Source organism: Dermacentor albipictus, chromosome 2 (genome assembly GCF_038994185.2).
Source record: "Dermacentor albipictus isolate Rhodes 1998 colony chromosome 2, USDA_Dalb.pri_finalv2, whole genome shotgun sequence".
Lineage (NCBI taxonomy): Eukaryota > Metazoa > Arthropoda > Arachnida > Ixodida > Ixodidae > Dermacentor > Dermacentor albipictus.
In genome coordinates this window covers 197,799,593-197,824,150 of record NC_091822.1, presented here as the reverse complement: position 1 = coordinate 197,824,150, position 24,558 = coordinate 197,799,593, and the positions used below count along the sequence as shown (strand labels likewise).

The following is a 24,558-nucleotide window of genomic DNA, read 5'->3' as shown; positions in this document are numbered from 1 at the left end:
TTCACAAATGATGATTTTTTTTTCATTTTGTTTACTTTTGCCGTTTGCAATTTTATCTGTTATTATCTGTTGCTATTTCTTCTCACTGTTCTTGCTCACCCTTAACTGGAAGAGCTTTCTTTTTGTGTTGTATAGGTTTTGGACAAGCTTGGGTCTGCTTTTTTTTTACGATTTACTATGCAAAATCGCACAACTGTACCTCATGTTGGTTGTTAATGCGGAAACATTATATGGCTCAAATCAAGAGTTTGACGAAATCTTGTCTGATCGGGAAGCAAAGGCATAATAGGAAGAAAAACAGAACGGTGGGCAAAATGGGATTGTATAAACATTCTTAAACGTTTCGGCTTCCACACGGAAGTCTTGTTCACTCTTGGGTAAGCTTTGGCTGACCATACGCCTGTCGTAGTTGAATGACATCAAGAGTTTGACGAAATATCGTCTGGTCGGGAAGTAACGGCATAATAGGAAGGAAAACAGAACGCCGGCCAAAATGTGATTGTCTAAACATTCTTAAACGTTAAAAAAAACGAACAAGAAACGAACTTAAAGGTGCACAAGGCCCCGTGTGGAAGCCGAAACGTTTAAGAATATTTAGACAACCTCATTTTGGCCGGCGTCCTGTTTTTCTTTCTATTATGCCATTATTGCTCATGAGACGGGAAATACGGTGTTGGCGTGACCACGGTGGTCCAAAAAGTCAAGTGAGCCAATCGAAGCAGTTTATGACGTCAATTCAGGAATGTTAATTAAGGCAGAGTGAATTAAGGCGAAGTTGATTAAGGCAGGTTTAATTAACCTACGGTTAACGACACTGGAACCGACGACATTTGGTGTTAATTAAGGCACAGTTAATTAAGGTAGAGTTCATTAAGGCACTCGAACCCACAACCTTTGTTGGGAGTCGAACCTTCGACCTTTGGTGGGAGTCCGACGCACCATCTTTGGTGTTAATTAAGGTGAAGTTAAATTAAGACGACTGAAAGAGCATAGGCATCGCGAGGTGGTCGCAATGCTTTCGCATTCGGATAACTAAGAGCCCCTTCAAGTTTATTGTTTCACTTGTAACCACTGCAGCCTTGACTGCCAAAGGGCAGCAGTATTGCATGAATAAATAAATTCAGTGCTCAAGCTATTCCAGGCTGCGCAATCTCTTTGTGTTCCGAGTCGTATCCGCACTCCACAAGCATGCTTCATACGGCTCAGCAAAAGGTATTCGCGAACGAATACCACTTTACGCAGCTAAAGACCTCTCATCACACCCGTAACAAATACTCTGCTCTAATACGGCACAAGTACGTGCCAGCAGAAAATCATCAAAAGAAAAAGGGGGGAGGTGGTGGGGGGAGGGGACGGCTGTAAGCTATACGCCGAACGCGCGCGCGCTTCGCTTGCACGCCAGCATTATAAAACGTTCTATACGTTCTCTACTGTACTACTGTTTTCTTTCCACACCTGCCTTGTACTCCGGGGTACAGTACTTTGTCAAGACGATTTGAGGCTTTTTGGCTGTGTCCCCGCGACATTTTGGTGTGGAAATAATTAAGGATTCGATTTGAAAAGTGGCGTACATTTCTCCCAACTCTCCGCGTCCGAAATACGCCACGCCTGGAGATAACTCGCTTGAAACGGACGGCAGTTTTTTCTAGTATGAATGGAAGCAGGTGACAGTAACCTTTGCCTTACCGCGAAACTGGTATAACAATAAGTATTAACGTCATCGTTCACTCTTCTGCAATACGGACTATACACTTCCCGCCTTTACGTCAACACAGAATTTCTCTTTCTTTCTCCCTTTCGGTTTTGTTGATGATAATGTTAATGGAATAAAATGTTATCTTTATTTTCTGTTCCTTTTGGCTGATTCATGTTGTTGCAAAAAAGAAAAAAAAAGAAAGAATGAGAAGCGTACTGTATATAGGGGCGTACATTTGCATGAAAACCCGCACACAGAAATTTCTGCGGTATTTTCTTCACGACGTTCTTTTCAAAGTCGCCTTCAACCCAAGGAACTAGCGGATGGGGAAGCGGCTTGGACTACAGGCGTCATATGAGCGCCAATCACACGGCGCTGCAGAGAGAGGGAGAAACAACTTTATTTGACCAAGGGATTCGGGCACGTAGGTCCCAGCGTCCGCGCACGACCCCACTGCACTACACGTTTGTGAGTTCATGGAGTTCCATGACGATCCTCTGCGTAGCCGGGTCCGTCGAGCGCAGCAGGGTCTCCCATTCCTCCCAGGTGGTCAGGAGCTCCGGGTCCCGCAGGGGAGGGGCATTCAAGAAGGACGTGGATAAGGGTAGCATGGGGGTGAGCGCATTGAGCACAGGTGGGGGTGTACGCTCCCGGGTGGATGCGGGAGAGTAAGTAGGGGGAGGGAAGGGTGCGGGTCTGGAGGCGCGGCGCCATAATATTTGGTGATAACTGTCAAGGGATTGGTGGGGTGTGGGGTATAGCTGGCGTTCGGCGCCTGAACATGGTTGCGAACATGCACCTGAACATGGTTGCGATCCAACTAATGAGTCCTTCAAAGTGGGGGTTTTTACGTAAGAAAAAATATACTTGTGCTTGAACCGAACCAGCGAATTTGCATTCAAGTTATCATAAAACAACATCTACGATTGCAGTTGCATTCGGCTGTACCGCCAAGGAACGTATGTCGTGTCGTGAAAAAGGCTCGACCTTATGAGCTATAATATATTGTGTGTGCGTGTACGTGTTTTCATTTCCGATTGCCAGGCGAGGAAGGTTTGCCTCTGCGCCTCCTCTCCGCTAAGCCCTAGATTGAAATATACTGAACGGATTTAGCACAATAAAGGAAAAATCGATCAATCAACAAAACAACAATCGGTCAACCACCTAGCCGTTATCTCCTTATTGCTCTTCCCGAGCATATTTCGCTAAATGTGGGAGACGTTTGAACTAAGGGTTGCTAGCAGTCCCCCAAATCCGGCAGAAAAAGAGGATTTGTGATGAAAATACTGTGATGTCGAGACGATCATTTCTTTGAAGTACGCCGCCAAACTGCATAAACTCAATTTCTCAGTCATTTGCATTGCGAATACAGTGTCGACATCTAACATAAATGGGAATATAAACTTGTTCTAGCGGAAAGCAACCTTGCGCTGTAGGTGTCGTTTAGATTGCTGCCGATCTGAAGGCGAGATAGGAGAAACATGGGCTCGTGTTGCAGCTAGGAGCTATAAATCGATGCCCATGTCCAGCCTGTCGTCTAAAAACTAGCTTCCATTGCAATAGCTGGATGCAGTGGCTATGGCCCGTAGGTATATATATAACTCGAATTTACAAAATATAATATCACTAAATATACTATTTTACAGTAATTTGAGATGATTCTTCAGTTGACGGCCCGATCGGCTCGATTGGGTAACCTCGATGTCGGTATGGACCGGTCTAAGCGACCATCAATTGGTACAATGTAAAATGAACATAACCTATGTCAAAGAAAAATTCAACACCGACCAAAAGATGTACAATTACGCTCAAGCCAATGTTACATGTATAGGTTCTGCGCTACAAGAATATCTAACAGAGTTTGACTTGCTTTCAGAAACTTCCAGTGTGAACGATTTATGGGTATTTTTTTCAACAACAAAAAATTGGAACTAAGGGACCGATATGTACCGTCATGGGTTCAGACGGCCCGGCGTTCTAAAAGTAAGCCCTGGTTCAATGCAACATTATGTTCTCTGGTAAATAAAAGGCAAAAAATATATGCAAAGATCAGGAAAAAAAACACTTCATTATTGAAAAAAAAAAGGCTTCGCGCTATTACCAAGGAATCACAAAAGAAAACGAGAGAATCAAAGCGCATTTTTTTTTTAGTCTTTTACCACGTGGTTGCAAATCAACTCGTAGGAGTTCTGGAAGTATATGTCAAACGTAACGGGAAAGATGGGTTCTCTATTCCACCGCTTGAGCTAAACGGTGAAATAATAGAAGATAACCTTAATAAAGCCAATTCCTTTTATAACTTCTTTGCCTCAGTTTTTTGTTAAAACGTATCGCATGAGCTACCACGTACCTTACCCTAAAACTATTTATTTATTTATTTTCAATACTGCCAGTCTCTTTCCGAAATCATAGCAGGTGGGCGTACAGATGGTACATGCATGTATAATATTACATCAGAGATAGGTTATTAATAATACATTTAAGAGATGGGAGACATAGTGATTGACGAAAGTGGTATTAGAGCACTGCTTAAACGGTTGGAACCCTCCAAAGCAGCCGGCCCGGATGGATTGTCATGCGGCCGCCTGAAGTCGTGCGCGCAGTTCATTTATCCATATTTAACAGGGCTGCATGCGAAATCCCTGCTCACAGGCTGCCTTCCAAATGAATGGAAACAGGCCTGTGTTGTGCCCGTTCATAAATCGGGGCCCCCGCAACACGTATGCAATTATAGACACGTTATTACAAACAAGCATATCATGTAAAACCCTGGAACACATTTTATACACTAGCATTATGAAGCACATTAACACTAATTCGCTGATTGACCCCAAAACAACGTGGTTTTAGGCATGGTGTATACTGTGTGACGCAATTAACTGAATTTGTTCACGATGTGTGTGAAGTGCCGGATCGAGGTAATTGTGTAGATTCTGTGTTTATCCACTTCAAAAAAGCCTTTGACGTTGTGGATCATGATTTATTAGTTTACAAGCTGCATTGTTGTAACATTAATCCCCAAGTAATCGCTTGGATAAAGGAGTATCTTACACTGCGATCACAATAAGTAGTGATGAATCGACATCGGATGTCATTGATGTAACCTCTGGTGTACCTCAGGGGTCGGTACTAGGCCGTTTGTTATTTTTAATTTTTATGAATGATGTATCTACAAATGTTCTGTCATCAATGAGATTATTCGCTGAGGTTTGTGTTATGTACCGTGAAATAGCCTGTTCAGATTATGCTAAAAGTTTGCAAAATGATTTAGATAGAATATATACACGGTGCAAGAAATGGAACATGCAACAAAACACGCAGAAAACGGTTCACGTGCATTTCACAAGAAAAAAAAAACGGTACACGGCAAGACCTACTACATCAATCACAGACACCACATACCAGAAGGACGTACATTCTGAACATAATGAACCACTTAACAGCCCCTTCACCATGATCGAGCTGGAGCATGCCTTGCAGCGTGCTAACGTACGTAGTGCTCCAGGGGTCGATGAGGTGGGCGTGGCTCATCTAAGCAATCTGCCCCTTGAGCACAAGCACGCTCTTCTCGAAGAATTTAATCGAGTCTGGCCATCGTACATTATTTGGAGTGGTCCCTCGTAACTTCGTCTCAAACTTATTCTGTTCACCATCATGTGTACACAGACTCCCAGGCTGCCCATCGGGCATGTGCTAATGTTATTTACACAGATCTCGTACTGCAGAAGATCCGGCATCAGGCACGCCTGCTCCGCGAATGCGGTCACGATGTTACCATCCACTGGGTCCCTGCGCACCGCGGTATCCCCGGAAACGAGAAGGCTAGTCTGGCGCGCGCTCATCTCTCTACCGCGCTAGCCAGAGCCTCCGGTACTACTTATCCTCTCCTAGCTACGACACCTGAGGTAGCAGACAAAATGGCAGACAAGCATGCGACCAAACAACGACGTGTCGCCTACCTCACAGCAGTGGGCAATCCACTCTCTATACCGTTGCTTCCCCCGAAGGTATTCACACAGCGAGAGTCAGTCTTGCTTCGGAGAATTCAGACAGGCACCCTCCTTACTCCTCACTTGCTGAACCGTTTCCACAGGGGTGGCACACCACTACCCATAAGTGGGTTCTGTTCCACGTGCACATGTCGTGCTGATCTAAACCACCTTTGTTGGGAGTGCCCCCTCTACATCCCACCAAGGCTTCGTGACCTGGCCACCATACAGCGGGGACCCTGGCATTCTTCTCTCCGGACTTGGGCTTGCCCGGATACCACGTCTCCGGACCATGCCATCGAGCTCTGGCGAGCACTGCTGCTGTTCCTTCAGGACCCTGCAGCACACTACCCGTCGGCGATCGGCTCCGCGACAGCCACAAGCGTCATGCGGCCCCCACTTAGATGCCTCCGGCACGTTCATTAATAAAACGGAGGCATGCCTTGCCCTTCCCCTTTTCCAATAACACCCCTCCTCTTTCCACCGCAGCGTCTTCGGCGCATTTTAATGTGGAATAAACGTGGTTTCATTCATTCATTCTACATCAATGAATCTTGCTTGGGCAGCGTTCTAGAATTCAAGTATTTAGTAATATATCTTACATGGTCCATATCTTGGCACTGTCACATTGACCACATCACCGGAAAAGCGTGCGAAATGTTGGGTTTCTTGCGACAAAACGCCAAGCTCTTTCCGAGACATCGTGATCTGTTATGTAAAACATATGTAAGGTCTAACCTAGAATATGGTTGTACAGTCTGGAAAAACATTGATGAGGATAAAATTGAGAAAGTGCAAAATTTTGGAGCCCGATGTGTTTCAAATAATGACCGCAGATAGCTTAGCATGGCTGCTGCAAAGCAGACATTGGGGTGGGAGCTGCTCCAAAAAAGGAGGAAAAATTACGGCTATTGTTCTTCCACAACATGTATAATTCTAGAACTGACATAGACCGCGATGGGTGCATTCTACGACCTCCTTATGCATCCAGCCGTTTGGGCCATGCACGCAAGGTACGCGAATACAAGAGCCGAACTGAACTGCTCAGAAATTCATTTTTCCCCCCAAACGATTCGGGACTCTGGAATCGTATACCATCAGCCGTTGTGCATATATTACTGGCGCTTTGAATGTGCACTTCTCGCTTGTTTTGCATTGAGAACTGATACTGCGCTCTTAACTATATGCTATGCTCATTTCTTTTGTCCTCCTTCCATATTGGTTATACGTATGTACCCCCCACTGTATTGCCACTTATGCGCTGCATGGGCAATATGAATAAATAAAATATACTGAAGCCTGCATAAATGTGGCTCACCCAATATATATATATATATATATATATATATATATATATATATATATATATATATATATATATATATATATATATATATGCCCAAGAAAGTGGATGGGGAAACGGCGCCGTGGTAGCTCAATCGGTAGAGCATCGCACGCGAAATGCGAAGGTTGTGGGTTCGGTTCCCACCTGCGGCAAGTTGTTTTTTCATCCACTTTAATTTCCATTAATTTACGGTTTCTTTATTTCATTTATTAAGCACAAGTAATTTACCCTATGTTGTCCTTGGTGGCAGTGTTTGTTGACTTCTTATGATATATATATATATATATATATATATATATATATATATATATATATATATATATATATATATCTTCAGCAGCAGCCTGGTTGCGTCCACTGCAGGGCAAAGGCCTCTCCCATACTTCTCCAACTACTCCGGTCGTGTACTAATTGTGCCCTTATTGTCCCTGCAAACTTCTTACTGTCATCCGCCCACCTAACTTTCTGCGGCCCCCTGCTACGCTTCCCTTCCCTTGGAATCCAGTCCGCAACCCTTAATGACCATCGGTTATCTTCCCTCCTCATTACATGTCCTGCCCATGCCCATTTCTTTTTCTTGATTTCAACTAAGTTGTCATTAACCCGCGTTTGTTCCCTCACCTGATCTCCTCTTTTCTTATCCCTTAACGTTACAACCACCATTCTTCTTTCCATAACTCGTTGTGTCGTCCTCAATTTAAGCAGAACCCTTTTCGTAAGCCTCCAGATTTCTGCCCCATACGTAAGTACTGGTAAGACACAGCTGTTATACACTTCTCTCTTGAGGGATAGTGGCAAACTGCTGTTCATGATTTGAGAATGCCTGCCAAACGCACCCCAGCCCATTCTTGTTCTTCTGGTTATTTCAGTCTCATGATCCGGATCCGTGGTCACTACCTGCCCTAAGTAGATGTATTCCCTCACCACTTCCAGTGCCTCGCTACCTACCGTAAACTGCTGTTCTCTTCCGAGACTGTTAAACATTACTTTAGTTTTCTGCAGGTTAATTTTCAGACCCACCCTTCTGCTTTGCCTCTTCAGGTCAGTGAACATGCATTGCAATTGGTCTCCTGAGTTACTAAGCAAGGCAATATCATTAGCGAATCGCAAGTTGCTAAGGTATTCTCCGTTAACTGTTATCCCCAATTCTTCCCACTCCAGGTCTCTGAATACCTCCTGTAAACACGCTGTGAATAGCATTGGAGAGATCGTATCTCCCTGTCTGACGCCTTTCTTTATTAGGATTTTGTTGCTTTTTTTATGGAGGACTATGGTGGCTGTGGAGCCGTTATAGATATTTTTCAGTATTTTTACATATGGCTCGTCTACACCCTGATTCCGTAATGCCTCCATGACTGCTGAGGTTTCGACTGAATCAAACGCTTTTTCGTAATCAATGAAAGCTATATATAAGGGTTGGTTATATTCCGCACATTTCTCTATCACCTGATTGATAGTGTGAATATGGTCTATTGTTGAGTAGCCTTTACGGAATCCTGCCTGGTCCTTTGGTTGACGGAAGTCTAAGGTGTTCCTGATTCTATTTGTGATTACCTTAGTAAATACTTTGTAGGCAACGGACAGTAAGCTGATCGGTCTATAGTTTTTCAAGTCTTTGGCGCCCCTTTTCTTATGTATTAGGATTATGTTAGCGTTCTTCCAATATTATATATATATATATATATATATATATATATATATATATATATATATATATATATATATATTACGCGTATCCTAATGCTTGTGATGATGTGTTTGGTCACGATAAGTGTGACCATATTGATTTTGTTGTCACCGGTCTAAATATATATGTATAACGGGGACATGACGGACAATGCAGGCGCTAACTGCCAACTGATTTATTCCTGAAAGCGTACGCCGAAGTAAACTTCATACACACACAAACAACAACCATGCGAGGTCCATATCGTTTATACAGCCGTATCTAAAAAAATTTGGCGGATGCTTAAGCGCCCGATAGCGTTCAAAGATCCCTGACTGCTTCTCACGCTTCCCGGCAACTGCAGCTTATGTAACCGTAATGTTTACGGCGAAGCGCTGGCGACCAACGCTATGCACGAAGGCGAGCTTTCTGGCACAGGCAGAACCCTGGGGCAGTGCGCAGCAACCCCCCTCCCCCCCCCCCCCAAAAAAAATAAAGAAAGAAACATCTTGTTCACGTTTCTGTTATTGTTTCGCACTTTTAATATTTAAGTCTGAGAAGATTTCACATAAAAGCCATGCGCTCTCGGTGTTTTGTTTCATGACATTTGTTTGCGGACTGTCATTCTCAAAATTCCGAGGAATAACTTTGTCAAAAATGTAAAGCAAGATATGAACAACTTTAGTGATAGAATGGTGTGGCAAAATTACCCGCATATACCGCATGTCACATAACAAGGCGTGGCATATACATATACCTAAATATCTACGGAAATTTTTTGCTCACAGACAACTCCGCCGACACCGGATTTTCTGCGGCACGAGGCCCTTAACGCTGTTGCGTTAAAGCCTTCTGCTCATTGCCAAAGAGGGAAAAGCCGCGAACAAGTTGCCCGAGAGTTAATTGGGGCTTTCCATATAAAGGAAACGGGAGCGCAATGCGTCAACGTTCCGTCATTCTCCCTCTTCAGTTATGAGCAGAAGTGTTTAGATGAGCCTGTACAAAAGATGTGCATGCACATGGTTGATGTTTGTATGTGTGCGAATACGCGTGCGCCTGAAGTACACTTCGACGTACGCTTTCTGGAATTGATTGATTGAACAAATCTTTATTTAAGAGATGGCCTGTGTCCTACTGGGCAAAAGAGGGAGGGAATCTTTTTGGAATAAATCAATTGGAAGTTGGCGCCTGTCCTGTGCATGTTTCAAGGGGTACTGACATGATATTTTCCACTATTTCAACCTTAATTTAACGAAAAAAAATTATGATTGGTCGAAAGTATCACGTCAATATCCCTTTCATGTCCATGTTATATATTTCCCGTGCCATTATTAAGCTCGAATGATATACCAGCTAGCCCAGCAGCGAGTTTTAGTTAATAAATCTATTTGTAGTTTCTTCCTTCACTGTGTACTTAATGACGAGGACGGGAACAAAGACGACGACAACGGATTAAGTACACAGCACTTGTCATGCGCAAGAAGAAACTATGAACAGTCACTGTAGCTAGCCCGATTCATTGCTCTTTTAATAAATCTGTGCTTTTTTCTAAAGGCCTAACCTTTATGCAAACCAAGTGCGCGCTACCGTGTGCTTCTCAGGAAACACCTCGGTACTGCTGCTGATAGCTCTTCATTTGTCGAGGAATTTATGCCAATAGTAGGTTGAGGACTGCAAAATTTGGACCTGAACTCACTCATACACATGAAAATACCCTTACGCTTTCAAATCCACGCACTTTTTCTATTCAAGCATCGGCGGTTATAGAAGGCGCTGACAAACGCGGAAAATATAATGCGCCTGGAAAAGAATGTCACGGCGACCGTTCAACAGCACAGAGGGTCTCCAACAACAGGAGGGGCATCAAAGGAAGAAAGTCGTACGGCTCGTGCAGGCCTTCGCGATCCGCCACGTCGCGTACGTGACGGCGTTCGTCCACTGGAACAAGGCTGAGCAAGACAAGACCGACGCACCCATTAGAAAAGCGTACAGAACGGCACTGGGTCTCCCCCAATACACAAGAAACGAAAGGTTACTACATATCGGGGTACATAACACGCTGGAGGAAATCGCGAAAGCACAGAGGATAGCGCAACTCGAAAGACTATCCGTAACCAAGGCGGGCAGAGAAATCATGGAAAAGGTCGGCATAAACTACCCCGGAATAAACGAGCCCAAGACGCAGATTGACCCAGACGTCCGAGCCGCAATAAACACGGAAAATATCCCGAAGAACATGCACCCAGGGCACAATGTCGAGAGAAGAAAATGCCGCACGAAAACGATTCTAAAAAACCACGGCGCGCGGCAGGGGGTGCTCTTCGTAGACGCCGCCCGGCAGCCCCGAGGGTACCTCCCTCTTCGCAATGGCAGTCGTAGGCACGAAAGACCGTCACTGCGGGCTCCGTAAGGTCGAGATCGTCGGAAGTAGCGGAAGAAACGGCAATCGCATTGGCTGTAATCAACGGTTGGAGACAAGACAGTACAATAATCAGCGACTCCAAGACGGCCATCAGGAACTTCAAAAAAGAGCTGGGTTTCCACCGAGGCAGCCAAAATCCGGAACCGCAGAGCAGAAGACTTCAAGAACGGCAAAATCACACCCAAATACCTCAAATGGATCCCGGCGCATATGGGAGAAGTATCCACGAATGCCCCTCACAACCTCAACGAGAAGGCCCACCGAGCCGCGCGAGAACTAACCAACCCACCGCGGCTCGGACAGTGACGGCCCAACACCCCGAAACCTCCGGGAAAGGGGGGAGGACTGCGGCGTAAGCGATGGAGAACACGGAGGAGGTGACGACGACGAAGTAGCGATACAAGACGACAGGGACAGACTGGTCACGTACCACGACATACTGACATACTATACGAAACAAAGAGAAGCATACCCACAACCCCACGAACAACTCGACAGGTCTCAAGAAACAGATTGGAGAATGTTGCAAACTAGAAAGTTCTGAAACCCAGCACATTCAAACAGAGTAAATTGAAGACAATTCCCAGATGCGAGCTGCAAGCTCTGCAAGCACGAACACGCAGACATGGCACACATATTATGGAAATGCACAGAGATCAGATCAATATATGTAGAGGACAACATAAAACTGGACCTTCTCGGTGAGCGATGGCTAAGCGCTCGGACTAGCTCGGAACTACACGACAAACCATGGGCAATCCAGGGTACCCGGGCAGCGGTGTAAACGCCATGCATCACCGCACATAATAATCTGGTTGTCTGAGCCCGGGCTGGGAACCTCGCAGGTTCTTTTCTCATTAAAGCTTTTCCGTGCGTCCGTCCGTGTCTCAAGCCATTTGCGATGCATCAAATTTGGCGCGTAAAAAGCAACAACTGAATTTGGTTTCGGTTTCGTCTTTTGCGCTTGAGAATTATAGCATAGTGTCCATGACATTGGTGTAAAATTACCTCAGTGCGTTTATTTTATATACAAAATGCGATTATGAAACTTCAGCCTAAAATTTATTTCACTTGAAATTTCACTCTCAGGGTCTGTTGCGTGTTCTGTGTTGTGCGCCGCTGCCATACCGCTGCTATGTAGTCTTTATTCTATGGCAAAGACTGCTGCAACGCGGTGCTCCCCAGACGACCCCACACAGTATCGACTCCTGCAACGCACGGAAGTGACGTCACGAAATGTCAACGTCACATGCACGCGTATTTCCGTTTTTTCGAGGGCGCGCGGTTTGATTATTTGTTCGCACGTGACATTCAGTACGCATCCCGTCAGCCGCGCTTGCGGGTCGTGCTTTTCTGCTGCCGCTGGTGCTGGACCTAAGGCCTGGTTCTGCTGCAATCACGCAAGCCTCTGACATCATCCTTTTATATGCGCGAAAGCTGCTTTGCAGGGTTATTTTATATTTGCTAGCGTTATTTATATCTATTCTAATAAGTATTTTGATGGTATTTTGATTGTGTTAGTCGCGTATTTGCCGATCTTGCTGTTCTTGTTCGCGACCGCTTGCTTTGTTGAACCCTAGCGCGGATTTCCCGGATTCAACGTATATATAGTGCTGACTAGAAGGTAGCCTCCTTTCGTTTGTGAAAAAGCTCAGATTTGATTGTGTTAGTCGCGTATTTGCCGATCTTGCTGTCCTTGTTCGCGACCGCTTGCTTTGTTCAACCCTAGCGCGGATTTCCCGGATTCAACGTATATATAGTGCCGACTAGAAGGTAGCCTCCTTTCGTTTGTGAAAAAGCTCAGATTTATTTTCTCGCAGTCTTTTTTTTCTTCTAGGTGTCATTTTAGATTGCACTGCTTGCAACATGACACGTGTTTTGGTTGCCGGTGACTCGATGGTGAAATACGCGGACCAGTATTTCCCATCGCGTCGTAGTTTGTCAGTCAGTGTTGCCGCGCATAGAGGAGTAAGGATTGAGCATTTGCTGTCAATGATTGCTGACAAGCTAGCTGGTTTTGATGTTGTCATTGTGCACGTTGGCACTAACAACACTGTTGACAGTGTCAGCGTGTGCATGGACAAGTATCGCCAGCTCGCTCAGGGGATCATTGAGAGAAATCCCATGGTGCATGTAGCTTTTTCTGCCATTCTTCCTCGGGGGCAGAATCAGTACAGCTCATGGGAAGCTCAGTCTTCATGGTTGCATGACCTGAATGGTAACTACGAAAAGATTAACAGTGCCCTGATGCAGTACTGCCACGAGTGTGGCTACACATTCCTGGGTGGTCTCGTGGACAACTGGCCCAGTTGCCTGAGCAGAGATGGTGTCCACCCGAGCCGCTTTGGTAACAAGGTGCTGGCAGACTTCCTGTACCAGGGGGCCTGCACCCTGTCCATCCATCTGGAGAGAAGCCACATCCAGCAGTCCTACAAGGAGACCCAGGAACCTTCTTCATGGACCAGTTGGACTCGGCAGGACAGCATCCCTGCCATCTCCGAGGCTGACTTTCCCCCGCTTGGTTTGCATACTTTAATTTCTTCGCATGCAGCAAGTGGACCTTCCACAGCACCAGCTCCTGTCTGGAAAGCCAGCACTGCTCCCTTGCAGAGGCACGGCACCAACCAGCCTACCAGAACCCTTCAAGGTGCTGGATTTTCACTTGTTGGCGGTGTCCGTGTCCGTTGCAAGGGAAGCAAGGCTTGGTTCACCTGGGACAGCCTGCCTTCCCCCACTTTCCATGGCACAAGTGTACCAAGTAGGGGAAAAGCCGAGGGGAGGTCTGCTGAGCCAATGATCCCTGGTCGAGGTGCAAGCACCACTTGTGTCTGGAAAACTAGGAGAGCCACACAAAAGCATGAGAGTGCTCCTGTTGTGTGCTCACCTGTGGGGGACGGAGAGGCCAGTGCTCAAGAAGCAGCTGTGCCAGAGGCTGTCCCCCAATGTGGCGACGGGGAGTGGAAAGTGGTAGTATCGAGGAGGAGGCGGAAGGCTGCAGCACTGCACAAGCAAGAATGGAGCTGTGACCTGGCTGCAGACAGGAAAGGCAAAGTTCTTGCTGTGACAGCTGCCAAGTTCTTGAAGTTCGCTTCACCTTTGAAAGCAGTTGTAAGCCAGAAACAGACATGCATTGACAGTATAAAGTCTGAGTCTGCTCCTTCTGCTGTCTCTGGTAGCAAGCTTGAAGGACAAGCCAGTGCCCCTCATGACGCCATTTGTGATAGTTTTGGCAAGGTGCAGCATGTGGCTAGCAGGCAGAATAAAGACTGCTTGGTAGTTGCTATGGCTGAGTGCAGACCTGTCATAAATGGTGTTCCAAATGAGGTCATTGTCTGCAAATGCTGTAGGTCAGAAACAATGCAAGATGGAGGGCAGATGACGAGCAATCCTGGCACAGAGGCTGGTGACCTTGACAAAGCTGCGTGCATTGCTCCCACGCGACGTAGGTGTTGTGAGGCTGCTTTGACATTCAGCTGCAGGCCTGCCAGCTCTGATGCCCAGGCTGTTTGTGAAGGAGCTGGTGCTAACACAACCAGAGTTCCTAACACTGTCACTTTATTGCATGGTGGAGGCAGCAAAGTTTATTTAAATGCAACATTTGATAATTTTATTTCTTTTAGGCAAAGCTTTGATGAATGGTGCAGGGAGGGCAAGCACATAGTCACAATAAGTAGGTCTCATAGAAGTCCATTTGCAACAGAATCTAAAGAGTTTGAGTATATTAGGATTTCATATAGCTGTGTTCATGGTCGTGCTATAAAACCAAGAGGCACAGGAAAGCGACCCAAGCAAGCATACAATGGTACTAGTTGTGAAATGGCAGTTTCAGTAAGCCTGTGCAAATCACCTACTCTTCACTACAAAATAACCAAGCTGCAAGCTAAGCATAATCACGCCACGAAGTATTATGACTTGTATCCTCAAAGCAGGCTTCTAAACGATGCAGAGAAGGTAGAATTCTTTGATTTTGCCAAATGTAATATTGGCCCAAAGTATTTTAAAAGTTTGGTCGAACAGAAAACGGGCAAGAAATTAACTACAAAAGATGTTAACAATTACAAGCAAAGGTTTTCTATTCCTATTCGCAATGAGCAGGCTCACGGAGAAATGGTCTTGGAAAAAATAGACACCTTGTTAGCAAATAATCCAAACTGGGTCATTCACTATGAAAAGAATCAAAGTAATAACCTGCAATTTGTGCTACTTCAGACAACGCACATGCGTGAGATTTTGGAAAAGTACCCAGAGATTTTATTTATTGATGGAACATATAAAGTAAACATTGAAGGCTATATCTTGTACTCTATATTGGTTGAAGATGGTGGAGGCCGCGGGAGACCTGTGTGTTATGCCTTTTTGCGGAATGAAACGACTGAAATTGTGCAGGCTATGTTTGCCAAGTTTGCAGAGTTTAACCCGTTCATTGTATCTGCTTGCAGAGTAGTCATGATAGATAAAGACATGAACGAGCTACGCATTTTGACTAAGATTCTTCCTAATTCTGAAATTTTGTTGTGTACATGGCATGTGCTGCAATGCTTTCAGCAAAAAGTCAATGAGAAAGCTAGACTGCAGCGTGATCAGTTACTCCCTCTGTTAAAAAAAATTGTTTATTCCTTCACTGTGCAGGACTACTTAGACAGGCTTGCTGAGCTCGAAGCTATGGCGCCTAAAGATTTTATTTCTTATTACATGCAGAACTGGCACTCCTGTAAAGAAATGTGGGTACATGCATATCGGCAGAAACTTCCTACATTTGGTAATAACACGAATAATCGCATTGAGTGTCACAATCAAAAGATTAAAAGTTATCTCACTTCAAGCATGCATTTGGTTCAAGCCATAGAAGCATTAGTAAGTTATATTGAGAAGGATTTCTTATCTCTAAAATTTTCCAAGTTTAAGGAAATGAAGCTGAACTTAAATGTAAATGATGTCAGTGAGCCATTTCAACTAGACTTGGCCCGTAATTGCACTTCTGAGGCCACAAGTAAAGTACTTGAGCAGTATAAACAGTTTAAAGAAGTAGGTTATTTGGTTACTTCCACTGCTAATTCTTATGTAGTGGCTTCAGCAAGTTCTGAGCACAGTGTTTCATTATGCCTGACGCGTTGCATGTGTGCTTTTTATAATCAGTACAGTTTGCCTTGTGCACACATTATAGCAGCTCGCCATTTTGCCCAGCAAGACCTTTTTGACAAAGCATGCATACCGGACAGGTGGTGTAAGGATCATTTCCTGAGTGACAGCTGCATGGTCTCAAGTGCCACACCAGTGGTGACAAGCAGCATTCAGCTGCTGCCATCTGTGAAGCTCGACACTGCTCAAGAAAAGTATTCTTACACCTACAAGAGGCTTTGTGAAATGTCCAAGACTGTGGCTAATGTATTATCTAATTGTGGTGAGAAGGAGCTAATGGAAAAACTTGCATCATGCGAGGCATTCTTCAGAAACTTAACCACCTTTCCTAGTAATCAAATTACAGTTAGCTTACAAGGTACACCAGCTCCATTACCCCTATCGACTGCTACAAGCAGTTGCAGGCATTCGAATAGTACAAAACTTGTTGTACCTTTGGTAAAAGCAAGAAGAGGACGGCCAAAGAAAGTCAAAGCTGTTAAGCGTAAGTTTTTGCCATCGCAAAAGCAAATGGTAAGCCTTGCAATGGTGACAGCAGACATGTTAAATGTCTGCAAACGCTACTCTCTTTCAGATGCCGATTTAAATGCCTTAGTACAGGGCACCTCAATATCAGACAGCGTGATTAACGTAGCACAATACTTGATTCATCAAAAGTTTCCTTACTGGGATGGCTTTCAAGATGTGCTACTTGGCCATCGTTTACTATTTACTAAAGTAGAAAGCCTTTTTATTCAAATCTTGCATGTCCGAAATCCCGATCACTGGCTTACGGTAACCAATGTTGAGGCTGATAAAAACACAGTCTTTGTATATGACTCAATTGACCAAGGTACTCCTTCTGATGCCGTCAGGCAAATCTGTCACATGCTAAAATTGCAGTCACCAACGCTGACCATTTGCACTAAAGGGGCACAAAACCAGTGCAACACGCTTGACTGTGGCTTGTTTGCAATTGCAAATATGTATTATTTAGCATCAGATAGGAGACCAGAAAATTTAAACCTTAATCAGAGTATGCTGCGCAGACATTTGCTGAAATGCATTCAAAAAGGCAACATGGAAGATTTTCCACTCACAAGCTCCCCCACTACTCGTGTGCGGCCAAAAGATTGTATTTATGAGTTGCATTGTGTATGCAGGCAACCGCTGTATGGCAGAAAAGTACTGGACATTTCTTGTGCATACTGTTCAAAAACCTTTCACAGGGAATGCCTTCGCCTTTTACCAGATGATATGGATAAAAAAATAATTGTGTGCTCTAACTCATGTTTGGCTAGTGCCAAGGAAAAAATCCACACTTGTAGTACGTAGCATTTTTCTCTTTGTACGGCTTTAGCCAAACCTGACTATAACAAACCAGCATAAAGTGAATTATCCTGTATATTGTACACACAAAACTTCCTGACTGATACTCATGCAAAACACTCACTTGTAACAGAAGCCTTTTTTTTTCGAACTTTTTTTTTAAATAGTGCCTAAATGTTAGAATACTTGGAAACATACCAGCAGTGTACTTCAAGCAAGCTCCTATTGAGTCTCTATTTTGAGTGACTGGCAAACTGTTTAAGGCTAAAGATTGCTGTCTACTATGCATGGTTTTGTTTACAAAAATGCAGGTAACTCTGACTTAATTTTTCCACTGAGGACAACAAATTCATATAGGACAAACACAATACAAAAGTTTGTTTCCTTTCGTTATAGGCGCATTTGGATTTAAAGAATTACCTGATATAATGAACCTATTTTTAGTGCATAGGCCAGTTTGTTATTATCGGGTTTCAGTGTATCTACAAGCTACCAGTAAACACTGACACAAACCGGTGATGTGAAACTTTTGTTGTTCCAGAGCCCCATTAGCAATATGCCTGTATACTTCGATGCTGTTAAGAGGTTTATTTGTTCATTATCAATGCATTAACTTAGATCCATTAGCAGCTGTGCAACTGCTTTATGGTTACCTGCGGCATCGGGATTGCTTAGGCCCAACCACAAGGAACAAGTTTACAACATATTTTTGGCCGGCTATTTGATTTGATGTGGGCACAATTCAGCATCTAGAGCATCAACCCCAGCATCTCATCGTTCTTGACGATGGCAGCTGGCGTCAACAATCCGTCAGGAATGTGTTTCTTGTGGTTGAAGCTTTAATGTGGGCAGGTTCACTTTGTATTATTCAATTTGAAAACCTGATCAATCTGCTAAGTAGTAGCAAGTATTTTGGATATTCAACTGTGTTACAAAATTTGCTTGCCATCGGTCTGGTACTGCTTTAGCAACCGAAATCTGTACTGACATTGCCCCATTACCTTCCCGTTGCCGCAAGTCTCTCGGCGGAGCCTGACCGCTACAGAGCGCGTTCTCGGGTGGCGGATAGAGAAAACTCTTGTCAGGAAGCTGCGCTAAGCAGCTTCATGCAAGACAGGCACTTGTGCCCGCGGACCAACAGGCTAAGAAAATCCTCAACAGCAGCACTCAGGTTGTCACAGTGACATGTTCATCTGAGAGTGCAAGTTGCAGATTCTTTTTAATCCTTTGTACTTCACCTGCGTTTTTTTCCCTCTTGTACAGGTCCACTGACGTACCAGCTGCATGCATTCACACTACCATCAAGTCATCAGGAGCGTCTGTACCTCTATCTAAATATTACACTATTGTCTAAGGCGGAAAATCAGACTTGTATATTTTGCTGTAATGGTTCTGCCAATAAAAGATTGATTATACATATTTATTTTCTTGCAAAGCTGGCATTGTGTATGTAACAGGCCAGTGCAGCATATAAGCTATAACTTTTTTCTTGCAGATGCATAACACTCACCTGCTATGAAACCAACTTGCACTGCATAGTTAATATGAAACACAGAAGATGATTGTGCACCATCTTGAGTGCCTTCGCATTTATTTAGTAGTATTTTGGATCAGCTATGCAGCAAAACTTGGGTTCCATGTTGAAGAACAAACTAGCTTACACACAAGTTTCTTTTTGCACTAACTACGTTAAGTATGTGCCAATTAATTCCTAGGCAAGTCTTTTTAAATACTGCTCCTTGATCAAGTGCTTGTCACTGTCAAAATTGAGGCAAGGTATAGCTTTGTCTACAATTTTTATTGGTTATGAACACAAATGAACAGAGACAGCGTTTAAAAAATTCATGCTAAAGGGCAGCACTCTATGACAACCCAACACTCAAGTCCAGATTACACTGTTTTGCAATAAACTCGAAAAGCACAACACACATTTACTGTTCGATTGTCTTTCACTGTTGCATGGGTGATCAAGTATTGGGCCCCTGTACCTAATCTGAGCATACTCTAAATAGTAACACAATTCAGTCATCCAAATTACATTTTTGCGTGCACTATGCGTACATTTTTTTTTTTTCTAGGACATTTTCTGGGTATCCCATAGACATTTCGCTGCAAGACATGTGCATATTACATGGATGTTCAGTGAACGTCTAGAAAAGGGCATTTTGAATGTTACCTGAAAACAGCCTCAATATTAATTCAAAGTTATTCTTAGTTTGTTTGAGTGAAAGAATACAGCACATTTTTATGGTGTACGACAGTGTAGCCCATCTAAATGTTACTTTAATGTAGCAGAGAAATCTGCGCTGATTAAAAGAGCTATGTAAAGGTAACCTGCTTCACTACATGAAATGGGTGTGAAAAGGTGACATATCTGAGGGATAAAAATAATTTCAAGTTCACAATTGGTATAACTTGGTGTAGAGCACTCACCTAAATAAACCTTCCCATTCTTTGTTCACATACTGACTTCCACTACACTATAACACTGTTGAGCATGCAACAATTTTCAATTATATAAGTAGCAAAGTGAAAGCTCATTTGTATTAAACATCTAGAGGAAAAGCTACAAAAAAAATGTGGTGTGGAGAAAACACGCAAACATGCACAACTCAAGCATTTCGTGATTAAGCGACTGGAAATTTATGGCTTTTTATTATTTCGCTGCAGGCTAAGCTAACCAATAAAAACTAAGACTTACACAGCATGCTTTGCCACATTGAAATTCATATCACCCTGTTGTTTGGATACTTCAGGTCACGTGTAGGTGTTCTAGGTACTCTAAGGCTTCCACCATAAAGTGAACCCGTATGGCTTGAAGTGCCTTTTCTCTGCACCAAGAAAGAAATGTAAATAATCATGTGAAAGTTACTACACACTTCTTTCCTTGGCATTTCAGAGTTGGTAGAGCACACTTAACATACACGTAGCGCAGAAATTTATTCGTTGACTGCCCCACTAAACATCCTACCATGCTGCGGTGAAACTATGCACTTGACCCACCCCCTTGCCCCCGTGCCTAACCCCATAGGTCATGTGCAGAGTGTCACAGAATTCTGTTTTGAGGATTCTTCGCATGTGCTAATGTTTCTCCAGCCATTGAGCTTAAGCAAATTAAAAAAAGCTAGACTAAAACATAGCACTGCTAACTGTCTAAGTATGCAATAGGTTGTGATGATTGTGACATTTCTATGCATGTGTAATCTTGCACATACTCATTTATCAAAGTGACCTTCCTATAACTTGTACCTCCCCACAAACTTGTGATTTCATGCACACTGTGACACAATCGTACACACACAACCCACCTCCAAAGTGGGTGAAATACATCCATAAGGCTATAAAGAAGTGTGTGACTGTTGGTGGGATTGAATCCTTCTAGCAAACGGCCCAATGTTCTAGCCATCATCATCATCATCAGCCTGGTTACGCCCACTGCAGGACAAAGGCCTCTCCCATACTTCTCCAACAACCCTGGTCATGTACTAATTGTGGCCATGTCATCCCTACAAACTTCTTAATCTCATCCGCCCACCTTACTTTCTGCCGCCCCCTTATACGCTTCCCTTCCCTTGGAATCCAGTCCGTAGCCCTTAGTGACCATCGGTTATCTTCCCTCCTCATAACGTGTCCTGCCCATGCCCATTTCTTTTTCTTGATTTCAACTAAGATGTCATTAACTCGCGTTTGTTCCCTCACCCAATCTGCTCTTTTCTTATCCCTTAATGTTACACCCATCATTCTTCTTTCCATAGCTCGTTGCGTCGTTCTCAATTTGAGTAGCACCCTTTTTGTAAGCCTGCAGGTTTCTGCCCCGTAGGTGAGTACTGGTAAGACAGCTATTATATACTTTTCTCTTGAGGGATAATGGCAACCTGCTGTTGATGATCTGAGAATGCCTGCCAAACGCACCCCAGCCCATTCTTATTCTTCTGATTATTTCCGTCTCATGATCCGGATCCGCCGTCACTACCTGCCCTAAGTAGCTGTATTCCCTTACGACTTCCAGTGCCTCACTGCCTATTGTAAATTGCTGTTCTCTTCCGAGACTGTTAAACATTACTTTAGTTTCCTGCAGATTAATTTTTAGACCCACTCTTATGCTTTGCCTCTCCAGGTCAGTGAGCATGCATTGCAATTGGTCCCCTGAGTTACTAAGCAAGGCAATATCATCAGCGAATCGCAAGTTACTAAGGTATTCCCCATTAACTTTTATCCCCAATTCTTCCCAATCCAGATCTCTGAATACCACCTGTAAACACGCTGTGAATAGCATTGTAGAGATCGTATCTCCCTGCCTGACGCCTTTCTTTAGTGGGATTTTGTTGCTTTCTTTATGGAGGACTACGGTGGCTGTGGAGCCGCTATAGATATCTTTCAGTATTTTCACATACAGCTCGTCTACACCCTGATTCCGTAATGCCTCCATGACTGCTGAGGTTTCGACAGAATCAAACGCTTTCTCGTAATCAATGAAAGCTATATATAAGGGTTGGTTATATTCCGCACATTTCTCTATCACCTGATTGATAGTGTGAATATGGTCTATTGTTGAGTACCCTTTACGGAATCCTGCCTGGTCCTTTGGTTGACAGAAGTCTAAGGTGTTCCTGATTCTGTTTGCGATTACCTTAGTAAATACTTTGTAGGCAACGGACAGTAAGCTGATCAGTCTATAATTTTTCAAGTCTTTGGCGTCCCCTTTCTTATGGATTAGGATTATGTTAGTGTTCTTCCAAGATTCCGGTACGTTCGAGGTCATGAGGCATTGTGGATATAGGGCAGCCAATCTTTCTAGGACAGTGTTCCCAACATCCTTCAACTAATCTGCTGTTACCTGATCCTCCCCAGCTGCCTTCCCCCTTTGCATAGCTCCTAAGGCTTTCTTGACTTCTTCCGGCATTACCTGTGGGATTTCGAATTCCTCTAGACTATTTTCTCTTCCATTATCGTCGTAGGTGCCACGGGTACTGTATAAATCTCTATAGAACTCCTCAGCCACTTGAACTATCTCATCCATATTAGTAATGATATTGCCGGCTTTGTCTCTTAACGCATACATCTGATTCTTACCAATTCCTAGTTTCTTCTTCACTGCTTTTAGGCTTCCTCCATTCCTGAGAGCATGTTCAATTCTATCCATATTTTACTTCCTGTGTTCTAACCGTTAACACATCATTGCACATACACTTCTCTTGTGCCAAAGTCACTCTTTGAAACATCTGGTGCGTGCAAAACGTGCCAGTTTCTCGCATTCTTCCCTCTTGACAGCTGGTACTTTGAGATGATGTGTTAGACTGCACTGCCTTTGGGATCAGACTCCATTTTCTGCTAGATCCTTCAAAGCGGTTGAAGTTCACCTACAGTGATATCACATTCAAAGTAATCCCATTCAGTAAAATCACATCACATCACATTCCCAGTAAAATCCCATTAGTGGGTCCTTGCAGCTGTTTATATTATGCATTAATGTGTCATGCACATAATATGTCATGCTATCTCTTAATGTGTCAAGCACCTAGAAGTGACACCACTGTTTTTTAAGTCCAACCTTTCACCTGTCTGCCAATCATGTATGTCGGCATTATGAGCAGAGAAGAAATCATGCTCACTCGACTGGCACACCCAGCTTAGCCTGCTCAAGCTTAGTGGAGCAAGGTCTTGTTAATTCATCAATATATTAAAAACTCCATCAAAATGTGTTCACACTAAATCAGGTGTCACACTTTCAGAATGGATGGCAGGGTGCGAAGTGGAAGAATGGTAGTAGAACAGTCACGATACCACTTTGCTTGAGCAAAGTTTCAGTAGAGCTAAAACCGAGTTCAGGCATGCCTAGTGCATCAATTAATGCAGCTTTCACTGGGAAAGACATGACAGGGTGCCGAGTGCAAGCAGGACAGAGAAATGAGTTGCTGCATCATGCTGTATGAAATGGTGCCACTGTGGGCAGGAGGAAGTGGCTTGATACAGAAGAAAACGGTTCAACGAAGGATTACTCGGTTGCATGGCGATGGAGCAAAAACAGCGGCCGAGTGCACCCGCGTCTAGGGCAAGCTGCCTCGGTGTTCTCCAGTTACGGATACTAGAACTGAACACGTTGCACCATCTGGGGCGGTATGCCCCATGCTATGAAAGAACTCAGCCATTAGCAAGAGCATGGAGTTTCCTACTAAACTGAGTACAGGGACTTCCCTTGCACCACACATCGGCACACATTTCAGTGCGAACACCCAAAGCGCGTAAATTCGATGTTAGTTTGCAGTGGCGGCGCTGTGGACTCATTGTTTAGGAGCAGCAATAACTATTCCCTACTACATAATAAGCGCAAATTTTCTCGGGCGCAGTACCTAATCCCGCACTAGAAATGCTGTTTGCAAAACGCGCTACTTGTCCATCCAGACGAGGAACAGTTATAGCAAGCCGAAAGCAGACGCACTTGTTTAGATAAAAATATTGTAAAACTTGTAACCGCATCGTAAAACTCACCGTCAGACTCATCATTGCGGAAAAGCATTAGGAAGCGACTCCCACGCTTCAAATTTAAACAACGCGCATAAGAGACGCGAACTCACGAACACTACGATTCGCTAGGACATAAGAGGATTGGATTGACTTGCAATGCTTGCCCGGATCTCTTTCGTACCTGAACAATGTGGGCGTTACTGATAGTTTCAGCATTTCATTTGTTTATTATTACGCGCCGGTTCTGCTAGAAGCGGTGTCAAGCGAAAGTTCTGCGACATCGCTACCCGCTTTGCATATCCAATGCTCGGTCAGCTACGTACGATGCACAGCGCCAATGCGTACAATACGTTACGTTCCCTCTAGGTCAGTCATTGTTTACGGCTTCTCAACGCACAAGCATGCTAAACGCTTTTCCTGTGAGAGAATCACACTCAAGTCTTATGTGAAGCATAAACTCGAAGGTACAGGCTCAATTTACAGAAGCATAATAAAACATTCGAAAAAGCGCCGGCTATGGCTGATGAC

General features: G+C 44.1%; 2 protein-coding genes across 2 annotated transcripts in view; both read left to right on the top strand.

The window, feature by feature from the left end:
- Positions 1-15,562, top strand: part of LOC139056465 (uncharacterized) — a 125,957-nt gene extending 110,395 nt beyond the window's left edge. The window contains exons 2-3 of the mRNA XM_070534713.1: positions 13,372-14,560; positions 15,558-15,562. Of these exons, the coding sequence (XP_070390814.1) occupies positions 13,912-14,560; positions 15,558-15,562 (654 nt within the window). The 5' untranslated portion in view covers positions 13,372-13,911. The remainder of the gene's footprint in view (positions 1-13,371; positions 14,561-15,557) is intronic.
- LOC135898458 (uncharacterized) lies at positions 12,388-19,068 on the top strand. Its single transcript, XM_065427379.2, has 3 exons — positions 12,388-13,639; positions 18,829-19,011; positions 19,061-19,068. The coding sequence occupies exons 1-3, from the start codon at positions 12,985-12,987 to the stop codon at positions 19,066-19,068; spliced, it is 846 nt and encodes a 281-aa protein (XP_065283451.2). The 5' UTR covers positions 12,388-12,984.
- The last annotated feature ends 5,490 nt before the right edge of the window (positions 19,069-24,558 follow it).